Source organism: Labrus bergylta, chromosome 18 (genome assembly GCF_963930695.1).
Source record: "Labrus bergylta chromosome 18, fLabBer1.1, whole genome shotgun sequence".
NCBI classification, from domain to species: Eukaryota; Metazoa; Chordata; class Actinopteri; order Labriformes; family Labridae; genus Labrus; species Labrus bergylta.
The window spans coordinates 16,854,907-16,868,297 of record NC_089212.1 but is presented as its reverse complement, the minus strand read 5'-3'; the positions used below and the strand labels follow the sequence as shown (position 1 = coordinate 16,868,297).

At 41.8% G+C, this 13,391-nt stretch overlaps 1 protein-coding gene and 1 long non-coding RNA gene across 3 annotated transcripts in view; both read right to left on the bottom strand.

The window, feature by feature from the left end:
- The window catches only part of LOC109977896 (protein jagged-2-like), a 60,226-nt gene extending 52,345 nt beyond the window's left edge, over window positions 1-7,881 (bottom strand). The window contains exons 1-2 of one of the 2 annotated variants that reach the window (XM_065966382.1): window positions 7,514-7,881; window positions 6,255-6,578 (exon numbers count right to left, since the gene is read on the bottom strand). In XM_065966382.1, the coding sequence (XP_065822454.1) occupies window positions 6,255-6,578; window positions 7,514-7,582 (393 nt within the window). In that variant the 5' untranslated portion in view covers window positions 7,583-7,881. The remainder of the gene's footprint in view (window positions 1-6,254; window positions 6,579-7,513) is intronic. The other variant, XM_020627535.3, reaches the window with a different exon arrangement.
- Window positions 7,882-8,243: 362 nt separating this feature from the next.
- LOC109977384 (uncharacterized) lies at window positions 8,244-13,175 on the bottom strand. The gene is made up of 5 exons (XR_002277398.3): window positions 12,806-13,175; window positions 10,574-10,729; window positions 9,983-10,126; window positions 9,818-9,889; window positions 8,244-9,558 (listed from the first exon to the last, which is right to left on the bottom strand). It is a non-coding gene; the product is annotated as an uncharacterized lncRNA (long non-coding RNA).
- Window positions 13,176-13,391: the final 216 nt, after the last annotated feature.

The window sequence follows — 13,391 nt, the reverse complement described above, 5'->3', positions numbered from 1 at the left end:
GAAGGAAAGACCTACTTTACTGATAAAGATGGGGGGAGGCAGGGACACACGAAAAATGCGAAAAAAAACGCACAAAAACATGTTTCAAATAAAATAATGAGAGTCGAAAGTGTCGAACATGATTGACACAACATTAGATCATATTTCTATTTAAACAAAAACAAAAAAAACAGACTCAGTGTGTATAGTCCTTAAGACTAATAGTGAAATAGTTGCTAAGTGTAACGCTGATACAGATTAAGAGTCAGATTTCCATTTTTACATAACTTGAGATCTCTTTCTTGCATGATAATCCAAACTTCCATTCATCTCCTAGACTTTAAACTTCAATTCAAACCTAGTTTAACACTCAAACTAGCTTACATATGTGGAGAACTCCGGTTTTCCCCCATTTTGCAACTGTGAGAACTGATTTGCTTCCCCACAGCATGATAAATACAAATACACAAAGCTGCCACTATATACACACACCGGTCACACCTCGAACACAATCCACCAGCAGCATCAACAATCGATCGGCGGGACAGACTGAGCAGCTAATCACACATTTCTACGCCTCGGGTCCAGGTCAGCTGACTTGGACCCAGCCAGCGGCACCGTGGGAAAGACGAGCAGCCTCGTCCTGACCGCAGTTAACCGAGCAGAGAGCGTTCAACCGCCTCGCCTGGCCGACACACAACACGTAACGGAGGCCATGCTGAGGGCGTCCTGCGGGCTTTCAGGCTTATTAAAGACACAGGACAGAGAGGGCACGCAGAGGGAGCCGAGTGTGGCCTCAGTTTGTTGTTCTACTCAGAGAAGCATGTGTCACTTTGAGAGTTTTGATGTTTCCAAAGTCTGACTCAATGGTAAAAAAGAAAACTATGCACTCCATCTCACAATCAATTTAGGGATTAAATCACACGTCAATTCAAACATTTCTCAGCAATAACATGCAGAATGTTGAGGATTCTATCAAAAATGATTAAAGGTTTAAAGGTTTCCTACCAAGAAGAGGAGGAAACACTTTGATGCAAAACAACGTGCAACAGTTCGTCTATGTTGAACAGGGTCATCTCGACGCCACAGCTGTCATGGCTCGTCCTCCTGATAATTACCTCAGCCTTCATCCTGCCATCTCATTGGCTATAATCGGCTGCTGCTGCCGAATCAAAACTCATTTCAACCTTTGGTTTCTGGACATCGAAAGAGGTTCTTATATTTAACCTGCTAAATGTTGCTAAATGTTGCTAAATGCTAAATATTCACTCCTTACATGAGCAGATCTCTGCACATCAATGCCTCCGCTGCAAAATTGTTATAGTAAATGATGCAATTAGGGCCAAAATTGTGTTAGTCAATGCTCTCTGTTGGTACTTCAAAGTCTGTGCAAAGCAAAATCAGAAATCGGTCTCTTAACACATTAGATATGTTGGGGGGGAAAAATAAGCTTTGTTTGATTGAATTGTTGATTTAAACCGTTGGAAAGCCTTTCAACACTTTAAGGTTCAGGTTTTTTTTAAGCGAGGGGCCAAATTGGGGGGCTCAATGACCCACTCGGGTGTCGGGTGCATAATCCTGCCACCCTCCTGCTACAATAATACAAAAAAGAAATTGAATCCCAGTTTTACAAAGTGTGTTTTTTACCGTAACCGGGCATCGTTTTGGCGCATTCAACGGACACACTCACAGCATCTGCAAGCTGAGATGACTGCGTAACTTTCCTCAATTTATAAGCTACGTTTTATACTTACTTTAAGACTTTGCATTCGACACGGACCTTAACAATTAAAGTCTTGCAAGTGGGTCCCATCTTTTGTTTTTGTTGCACAACTGTTAAGCACATGTGGGCCTCTTGCTAGAATTAACCAACATCATCCCTCTCTTACACGGAACCTGCTCCGTCAACCCTACACCTCCACTCACTATCACACCCTTGTCCTCCTATAACCAAACTAATCAAGCGTAAAGGCATCACCAAACTGAGCAGGGATCCTGATGGAAAAGCGGGCTACGGTGCCAGGGCCGCACTCGGCAAAATGAGCCGAACAACCGAAGAAGAAGGGCGACGACTCGCCGTCATCCAACATTGCACTTTGTGATTGCTCACTGATACTCCTCCGAGGAGCTGATCTGTAATCAAAGCCGCTTTTCCTAATGCTATTTCACTAAAACATTTATTCTGGGAGGAGGAGGAGGAGGAGGAGGAGTAAGTCTCGAAACAACAGCTGTTCCACCTCTGTCCTCTCAGATCTGCCAGGCTGAGGGGGAGGAGACGGAGGGGTAGGGGGGTTGTTCTGGCAAAAGAGGGGGGCAGAGGCGGGGGGAAAAAAAACGGGCCATGAAACTGAAGGAGTACGCACCCTTGATCCTTGATTTACTCACAGAGGGGTGAGGGGAGGACAGCAGTTCCAAAAATACCCCATAAGGAGAGAGAGAGAGAGAAAAGGAGACAGGAGGAGGATTTGGGGTTTTTTTTTTTTTGGGGGGGGGTGCAGAGGAGGAAGGGTAGAAGAAGAAAATGCTTGTTTTTGCTCTGCTCACTACTGTAAAAAAAAAAAAAGGGCAACATCTTAAGTTTCAGCATCCTAAAAATACACCTCCCTTGTGACTGAAACCTCACAAGAAAGCTGTGTAGATTTTTTTTTTTTAATATACAAATACTTGAAGGGGGGGGGGGGGGGCTGCCTCCTCCATCTTCCTCTCTCTTCCCCATCACCTCCCCTTCTCCTCCCCCCCTCAGCCTCTTTCATGAAAAAGATGTCACTAAAGACCCAAACAGCCGGAGGGGTTAGCATGAAGAGGAAATGATCAGTGAAGGAGGCGGCAGAACAATGTCCTTCTTTTTTTATGTTCCTCAGCAGTTAATTCATGTCAGGACCAGTGGCCCAGATACTGTTAGACCCACTGAAGGAGTCCACTATAGCAGCACCAGAGGCTACAGGCCACGGCCTCTCACACACAAACACACGCACGCACACACACACTCTGTAAGTGACTGTCAGAGCTGTCTGTCAGCGTGCCAGAGTGCAAACTACAGTCTGAGAAGGTCTTTGTAAAGAATGAGCAGAGTGAGACATCTGAGAAATCAAACCTGAGGCTTCAAAAATTGTGAAAAAGAGGGCATCTACATTAATCAGATTGAATAGTCGCCCACTAGACATGTTCGCTCACTTTCAATCTCAGGATGGAAAATGTATTTGATCCAACAGTAGCTTATGGAAGTTGATGAAGAAATGAAGAAATCACCACACTTTCCGACAAAAAAACCCGCAACTCTCCTGACATAGACCTGGAAAATCAGTCCAAAACAGACGATTTCGCAACAGTGGTGAGCGTCTATGAGTGTGTGTTTACGCACCGTGGCTCTTGTGCTGCTGCGACACTGTAATGAAATGTGAAATCACACACTGGGATGCCAATAGTACGCCATTGTGGATGCGATGTGTAAGAACACAGGCGTAATGAGAGCGGAGCTTTCTTAAGGCGCTGTTGGGGAATTGCAATTTGTGAAGGGGCTGTAGGTGGACGGTCGTCTGCTGCAACAGGATGGGCCAGAACTGATACACCCTGGTCCTTTGATCAAAGGGAAACAAGAGCACATACCTCTATATTGCCAAACATTCTGTCCAAGTTCTACATAAGGATCTTTACACATCGCACCAACAATTTTTTTTTTTCATGTATACACAGTGTACACGACAGAGGTGACTCGCTGATTAAACTGAATGCCTAAAAAGTTCCAGCTATTTAATTTTCAAATTGTGTTGCTCTTCAGTGCTTTTCAACTTTCTAACCTGAACATCTTTGGGTTTGTGATTGTTTGCCCTGCAATTCGGGATCTTTTTTTATTTATTTTTTTAACTAGTCACTATTTTAAGGACAAATGAAATGACCAAAACATTATCTTCTTCCATGCAGATGTGTTGTTCTCATACGCACTGCCGATTTATAATAAGAAAACTACATAAGATGTCAAACTGATTTGAAGAAATGTGTTGGCTGTAATGACATTTTAACTGCTTCAACCTTGACAGCCTCATCAGAAGAAGCTGCTGAACACTGATACCCTCCTTCTTTTGTGCCCCCGAACACACACACACACACACACACACACACACACATACACACACACACACACACACACACACACTCTTCCACCCCCTTCCGGATGGATAGTGGAAAATACTGACCCCACACACACACGGCGAGTGAGACAATGACCCAATAACGGAGAGAGCGTGAACCTGAGAGGCGGCGATGTAAAGGCATCCCCCGGCCCAGATTGAGCGGGGATCTTCACTTGTTTGAGTAGTTGGTGACACTGATACCCTCGGCCTGTGTCACACACAACTTAGTGGTAACCGTATCCACCCGCAGGGCCCCAACTTACTACTTCCATCTTCCACTCCGCTGACAGCTGACCATGGGGAGTGATGAATGGAGAGGTCACATAGCTGGTCGAGCACACAAAGCACCCGATATGTCCGATATGTATGTATCAGACGTGAACACACGGGCGGGTTTCTGCTTTTTACTGCCACTATGTCTGGAATGAGTTTTCAAGATGGATTATCTTCCATTATTTTAGGATGCTTGGAGAGTTTCATATCCATCATATCACTGATTATCAACTCTGGGGTTTCAAAATTTTAAAACATGAGGCTGCCAGCTAATGATTCTTTCATATATTTCTGTTTGTTTTTTTTGATTCATCAATTAACTTCTTAGTTTTAGAAAAAGTCCAATCTTGGTCCAAAGCCAAATTCAAGACTTCCCACTACTTATTTCACCTTGACACCCATAAAAAAATAAATCTTCAACATCAAAAGTAAGCAATAAGGAAAAAATGCAATAAATGTAAAAAGCCAAACAAGGACAACAAGACAGAAAAGGCTTAATTTCCTTACTGCACTCTAAAAGTATGATGAGGCTGTCTAAGCTAAGAATCTTGTTTTCAGAAAAGCATGTGAAAAAGCTGCCACTCTGAGGAGATCAGTCAACCTTTCTCCATAAAAACAAATAACATTTAAGATTTTTAGGTTAGGTGTTAAACAAAAACTGCAAAGCAAACAGCACTATGGTCAAGACAATTACACAAAATTGAAGACAGCAAGCTTAGTTTCAGTTTGAAATAGGTTTAGAGAAAATAGGACTTTACAACTGCTTAAAGGCAAAAAAAAAAAAAATTTGTAAGACAGAACTTCTATTGGTGTAATATATTTGTAACTAATTGATCATCTTAAAAGTTAAAAAGGTATCTTCTCATGATTGACACATTGTTTCATTAGATGTTTGAATGACTCAGAATGACTCAGAATGACTGAGGACTCTTCTTTTGACAGCTCACTCAGCTGTTGTGGGAATCAAACCTGTGACGTTCCCTCCACAGGACGTCACCCTAACCAGCAAACCTCCCTGATACAGAGCTCTGACTGGAACAGCAGCTCCTTAAACCTTAGCTTTCATAGAACATGGTTCCTGTTTCCCACGCTGTTTCTCCAAATAAGGAGCCTGGGCAAGTTTTGATTGGCTGCTGCTCTGTTTGGATTAGATAATAAGTTACCTGCCACTTCTTTATCAACACAAGCTTGGATATCTTTGCTTTTTTTTTTTTTGCTTTTTTTTTTTTTTACTTCAAACACTCATACTACACCCCGTCCCCCCCTCCTCCTCCCTCCTCTCACACTCTGTAACTGAAGCCACATAAACAGTAGCTTGTTTGGTAACTTATCAAACCGCACTGTACCGCTGCTGTGCGTAAAAGTCGTGCGTAATGCGCGCACAGGCCTGTCGCTTGGTTGGAAACACAAAAATATACACTCAAAAGCTCAAAGATAGGAATGTGATGTCCCTGGCGAGATGGTTGGTGACACAAAGAGGCCACCAATTGTTAAATGGGCACGCGAAGTGGAGAATGAATAGCAGGCAGACACTCAAGACAGCAAGGAGAGACAGAAAACTGTGCCAAAATGTGCCAAATTTCTCTTTGCACGAGAGGGGTTGAGCGACTTCAGGCTGTGCTATGATTCACCAACAAAACATAAAAACTTCCTCACATGATTTATATCTCTTTTTTGGACTCTACATCAATTATTAAAAGCATGAAATGATGATTATTTTGTGGTGAAACGATAAACTAGGATAACCACAATGGTTGCTGATGACGCATCAAGCGAAACTTTGGAAACTTCCGAGCAACTTTCCACAACAATAACCACCGACATTCTGGACTTCATTTCAAAGCAAAACTGGAGAATCAATGAGCCACTTACCGGCCACGCGAACTGGAAGGGGATGATGATCTTTCCGGCGTCGTTGTTCCGGTTCTGTCCGGTTTTCTGGCCGCCTTTGAACTGAAAAGTATTCCCACCGATAACCTTAGTAGTTTCCGAGCCATATGTGCACGGGCCATTGGTCGTGACCTCTGTTTGGTATTCCTTTAAACACACTCTGAAGTAGGTGTCGCACTCGTCCACGCCACATTGGCCCTCCGCGGCGCTCTTTTCCACGTCGCAGCAGTCGCCGTTGAGTAGCTGACCTTTGGGGTTTTCCACTGAAATCAACTGCAGCTCGAAGTAACCGGTGGACTGAGACACCTGAGGAGGACGGAAGAGGGTTTAAAAAAACTGAAAGGGATTTTTTTTAAATTTTATTTTAAAGGTGGTTTAATGCTATTTGTTGGTTAACTATTCGCATTTGTGTTGTATTTTCTATTTCAGGGTCAGGTGTAATGGTAAAAGCAATGCCACTTACATTTTAAGTCAAATTATAACACTTTATAATCGTATTTAAGAAGACAATTCCACAATAAGTTCCTTTTTTTTTTTGCAGTGTTCAGTCACCCTGCAGCCCACACTACTGTACATTTTGGCACAGTTACACTTCAGGGCTGGATAACGCGACATACTAGCACTCCAATTTAGCTCACTCTGCATATCAGGCTGCAGCCGAGCACTGCAGAAAAGCCCACCTTAACAAAACCCTGCAGAATTAATTTGATGAAAAAGACTCCGAAGAAGTGAAACTATCTGACAGACACGAAGACAAGTAACTCGTATTTTTGTCTTTATTTTTTGCAATTGAACTTACAAGACCTGTTAAAGACAGTAACACGACGTTTTTCCCACACAGGTGAAGCTGCGCTGCAAACATGTTAAGTTAAGAAACTGTTTTGCGTAATTAAGCTGGTAAGAGTCCGCATACAGGCTCATTAACGCACTCGATATTGGTATTAAACCTTTGATGTTGAAACTTTAAGGAGGAATGCACATCTTTGCCTTTTTAAAACGATTACTACTTGTCTTTTAACAAAAACAAAAAAAAAAAGCATCAACTGTCAATTATTTGCATGTAAACTTCAGACTTAATTTATCCCCCGGAGGAAGCACAAATTTAGAAATTCCTATATCACATGATTCGACTGTTGAACACGCAATTCAATTAAGGCAGGAATTTAACCCTTTCCAAAATAACTCCTGTCGATGTATAAGTTAAACTCACGTCTACAATATGAATAAAAATGAGTTCTCACCTGAGCCCACAGCGTCAGAAGGAGACACACTAGTAAGAAGCGGTGCAATTTCCCCGGAATATTCCACATGTCTCCGGCTGCACAGTGTTGGTTACCATGAGGGAAATGCAAAAATATGAAATGTCTCAATGAGTCAAAATGATCATGAACAAGAAGTAGAACTCGGTTATCCACCCCCTCCTCCTCCTCCTGGTGTCCGCTGAATGCACGGTGTGGCTGCTCTCCGGGATGCCTGCGGATCTGGAGGAGGAAAAAAAAAAGCGCACCGCTGCTGCTGCTGTTTGGTCCACGGACGCACAACAAGACGCGCGAACTCCACTTTCCTCCGCCGCTCGACGCACTAAACAGCAGAGTAGGAGAGCAGCGGTGCGTCTCTGTTTGACAGAGCTAGAGCCGGGCGCTCCCCCCCCCCCCCCCCCCACGCCCCCGGTGACGGACAGCTGCGTGAGCCAATCACAGGCTCACCTGGGTGGGACGTTTGTCAGCAGAGAGCAAATCAGGGAGAGGGGCAGGACAAGGGTCGATGATGGATTTCTAGTAGAAGTTTACTCACACAGGAGCTTGTATTTGTATAAAATTTGAGAATGTGTCACACACGAGTGGTCTCAAGAGTTTTCCATGATTAAAAATCAACATGTGTTTTTTCAAGTTTCTTGTATTTTTATGTTTAAAATGCTTAATATTTACACAATGATACAAAAAAAACAGAGTTTAGGCTATAAATCACATATATAAAACTTTAATTATAAACATACAATCATTACAAAAACATTAAGTACATGATGTTTTCTGAGAAGGACACCTGAGCTGCTCTTTACTGACCTGCAGACAGAGGAAACATGGCAGTTAGCGCCCTCTACTGGCCACTCAAAAACACCCACTTACAATGAAGTGGGGGAAGGAGTGCACATTCATCAAATAAGTAGTTTTCAACATATTTTCAATCCAGGTCAGAGGAGAAACTTTGAACTTCTTCACAATTTTATATCCCACAAATGTCCCCCTTTTTTTTGACTGAAGCCAGACCTTAATCTTTATATTTTGAGTTTGATTATACTTTGGATATTAGAGATTTGCTTTTAATGGAACATTTTGATTTTAAGTTGAAAAGATCAATAGACAAGATGGGGCATCTATATTGTTTCTTCTGTGTGAAAAGTGTCTTGGTCTCAATTGCAACATATTTCTAACCAACTTTCTTCATGAAGATCACACTTATTGCTCACTGGGAAGAGACAAGTGTGAAGACAGAAGACCTTTCAGAGTGTAAAAAGTGAGATCCTCTTAATAGTGGTTTTTACTGGAATTGGATCCAACTAAATAAATAGTCGGTTAAAAACAGGTTCAAACAGCCTCTGAGTGACTTTGACTTTTGAGCAAGATGAAATGTCGGCTCACCAAAGTAATTCTTGAAGGATGAGTGAATATATTCTGATTCATCCCATTTCTGTGGAAGCATTTCAACGAAACCTCAAATGTTTATCTCACGGTAGCACCAGAGGAAAGAGCCAGGCAATTAGAAGAGTCTGCAGGATTCATCCACTGGCCAGCATGCATGTACGTAAAATAATTGAGTGCTAATGTGACCTCTAGATGTCAAAATAGTTAAGTCAAGACTAAAGACGTTTATTTTATTTTTTTTTATCATATTGGCACAGTGTCAGAATTTGTTTAATCAAGCAAGTTGTCTTTACGTTTTTTTTTTGGCAAGTTTACACGTTTCTAAACCATTTTGATTACAATTTCAAACGTCCCAGCATCCAGGCAAACCCTGCAAATGTGTTACTTCCAGTGTGCAGGGATTATTTCCTATTGCTATGCTATTCAACACATATTTGGGTGAATGATGCAAGCTCACACAGTCTCAGATAGCGGGCCATGGGAGGATCTAATAAGACAGCTGTTTCTCCCCTTACAGATCTTCCTGCTGCAGATTTCGCTGGTTCAGACAGTGGATCAGTTCTGTAGTGGTCGTTCAGCGGCTGCTGTTTCCCTGCAGGACGGAGGTGGACAGGTGGCCTCTGACACCCTGCAGCAGATGTTTCCTTCCATGGAAGCAGGTGCAGACACACACATTTTGTCATTTGCACACACTTGTGTACATACGAGTCATTCACATGCCTGCACAGAGACACAAACGTCTTGTGTTCATCCCTTTATGACCGGGCTTATCAGCAGTGATAAGGAAGTATGGGAAACACTGCTACACAGACAAACTGGGGAAGTAATGGGGTTAATTAGCTACAAAAAACATACTGGAGTGTCAGTGGTCACAACACAATGTTATAGATCAGTTAGACAAACCTGTAAAAAAGGTCTGTGGGAGTCCTTTTCTTAAGTTTCATTTTCAGATGTGATTTCTCCATTCAAAGACTCCTAGTTTTACAAAACATTTCAAATTAAAACATTTCGTAATTAACCAAAGTTTCATATGAACACTTTGTGTGTTTGTACTTATTTGTCACTTACAGAAACTCATGGCCCAGAGGTAGAATCGGTCGGCTCTCATCCGGAAGGTGAACTGTGTTCATCACAATGGTCGACTTCCACGGCTTGAGAGCTTGCTTGTAAATGTTCTGGTGTGTTGATGATTGGTTACATTCTCCAAGACGGCTGGGAGATTAGGGGAGTAACAACAAAATAAAACACAGGGGAAAGTAGGAGGGACTAAGTACAAGCACACTCAAAAATATATTTATTTAAGAGGAGTGCACTTAAGTCGCACGACTTCAAGACCTCTGAACACACACAGCCAAATGGTCCCACTGACAACAGGCTGCCACCTCTCTCCAGCCTTGATACTCCAGACCCTGATTGCTACGTTGCTACAGGAGTGGATGGCTGCAGGGATGCTGAGAAGCAGCATCGGGAGAGCACACAGGAGGGAGAGAGAGAGAGAGAGAGAGAGAGAGAGAGAGAGAGAGAGAGAGAGAGAGAGAGAGAGAAAACAGAAAAACAGCCCTACAGTACATGACAGGTTAAAATGATCCTTTAGCATGTAGGAGTTGCTATCAAGCTAAATGCTTTGAAAACTGTTACAATCAAAAATGGTCAGAGCACCTTTGTGTTAGAAGGTTAAGTCTTTTCAGAGCTGTGCAGGCCTCCTCCTTCTTCTACACGGTGCCAATCTCTCTCTCCAGGACAAGATCTCATCTTGGCGTATCAAAGGACATCACGGCTCAACATCTCACTGGATCCTGGTGCTAACACGGAGGTCTGGTAACAGAAACATTTTATATGTTGGACACATCGAAAAAAATGTTGTATTACGAAAGGTTCAAGAATAAATGAATGAGCAGAACACTGATATGTGAACCAAAGTTTGTGGCAATCCATTTAATAGTTTCTGACATATTTCCACAGTTTCAACCTCCTTAAGGGACCCCTGGAAAACATTTCATATTGATAGTACAAGACATCCATAAGATGGTGACATACTTTACAGAAAACGTTCACCTGCTCGGTTGCTTTTGTAAAAGTTTTGGAAATACTCTAAAAAAAAAAAAAGTATCAGATGTTTCATTAGTGTCTTTAGAGCCATTTATTCTTCTTGTGTTTCCAATTGAGCCCACCATTATGGCGTTATTATTAAACCTACATTGTAAGTGAACAAACAGCCAGATACCCTCAAAATCATTCTGTAATCTTTAAGTAGCCACACTATCACACTGTGTAAAGTACACAGTCAGTGTCGGCCCGCTGTTGTCGTTTGGTTTGGAGATGTGTGTTTTTTGGTTTATTTGGATCCCCATTAGCTTCATCAAGCGAGAAGCTATTCTTCCTGGGGTCCACAGTTTGCACTGTGAGGAATACATTTTACACATTCAAATTATATATATTGTTTTCACACTATACGCAAACATTCCACATCACATATCATATCTACAATAACTAAAGAATAATGAAGACATTTTACATAAATGAACAAAAACACAAAAGAAACAGACAAACTCAAAGGCTCTGTCTGAGTTTACAACATCTAAAAGATAAACATGGCTACAAAAAGAAGGCCCACAGTCCTATCAGTACTGAGGTGGAAGAGTAAAACCAAAAAAAAACTTGTTTTCATATTCTGCAGCTGAATGTTTGAAGGATTACGATATTCAGCAGAAGATAAAGTACCACCTCACATTGCTGGGGCCTCTAATGCGGAACAAAGACTAAACATGAGGCCAGCTGAAGACTGCCCACACTGATCTGATATGCAGTTCAGAGCAGATATGAAGCTGCATGCTGTTTACCAGCATGAAGTCAAAAATAACTACAGACACCATCCACAGCACTTATAATATTAAGGTTCATTCTCATTTATATGGTAGATTCAAGACTTTAAAGCTCCTCTGAGGAGATTCTAACTGGTTGTGGAACAAACTGAAATTTGTATTGATGTCTCTATATGATCTACACAAAGCAAACAAGACCATTAAGAAGAAGAAAGATTGTTTCTATGTTATTTTTAGTGTCTGTAACTGCAGCCGCAGCGTAGATGTCCACACATTGGAGAAACGGTCTTCATTTGCATTTTTCACAGTAAATATTCACAGTGATACATTTGACTTTGTAGAAAGCAGAAGAAGACTTTCACATGTACAGTACAAGATCAGGAAAGACATAGAAGCGACCGCGTAGTCCACAGGGGGCGCCAAAATCAACGCAAAACTGAAAGTTGCTCACAGGAGCGTTAAATTTGATGCAGAAGAGATCCTGAAAAATGTTGGGTTTCTGAAGATTTGATAACACCAACAAAGCATTTAGTCTATATAAAGCTACGCATGATTTTTTTTTGCTGTGTGTTGACTTATGTAATAAAGAAAGGGCCGGTTAGTATACATTTTCTTCATCCTGCCCCTGTTTGTTTGTGGAAGGTATTATGAGAAAATCCTAAATTTTGTGTGTTGTGTCATTGTGTTGGAATCAAACACTGAAATGAGCAAAAAAAATCAAGTATGAATGAAAGAATATGAATGTTGTCAACAAGTCTATTGCGTGTATGACCTCTTCTTAACAAGCTCGGGTCTGTCTCTGCGATGGTACAAATTCCTGCACATTAATCACACCTGGTGATTAAAGTAATTGTCTCTCTGATTACTGTACTTTACTATCTGAGTGGATGTGAAATATTCCGACTTCTCCCTCGGTCACTGTTGGAAATCTGGAGTCAGCCCTGCAGGTGAGTTCTGCTCAGCATGTGCCTACCTGCACAGGAGGAGGCGGTGATTTTTGACTCCCTTTCACTTTTGATTGACCCGTTATGTTAATCCGATGGGTTATAATTTAAAGAGCAGCACTCACTCTGCTGTGACTCTGGATCCTTTTTTTTTTCTGGATTTACTGTTATGGTTCAGTGAGTAAAACACAGGAGGTGGACCCAAGAGCAGAACCAAAAGAAAGGATAAAGATCAAAATGCCAAAACACGAAAAAAACAAGGAGCCACAAGGAAGCACAAGAGACACTAGCAAACTGACGACTAACTGACATACCACAAACACATACAACATACAATGAACTGACACAGGCGGGAAGAAACACAGAGACTAAATAGACACAGGGGTCATCAAACAGGTGAGACTAACAAGACACAGGTGAGGACAATCAGGGCAATCACACTGGGAAACACACAGGCAGGAATACAAGAAACACTGAGGACAACTACAAACTAAATCATGAAACACTAAAAACACACAGAACAAGAAGAAGCACTAAACACTGAAAAACAAAACTAAAAAAAAGACCAAATCATAACATTTACATCCTCTATGCCCAGAGAAATTCATTTCTTAACTCTGAAATCCATACCCAAAGTACTGAACTTTAGGTTTTATTTAATGCTGTACTGTTTGGAGCCCTCTCAAGTTCTCCTTGGCAGCCTTTTTAAAA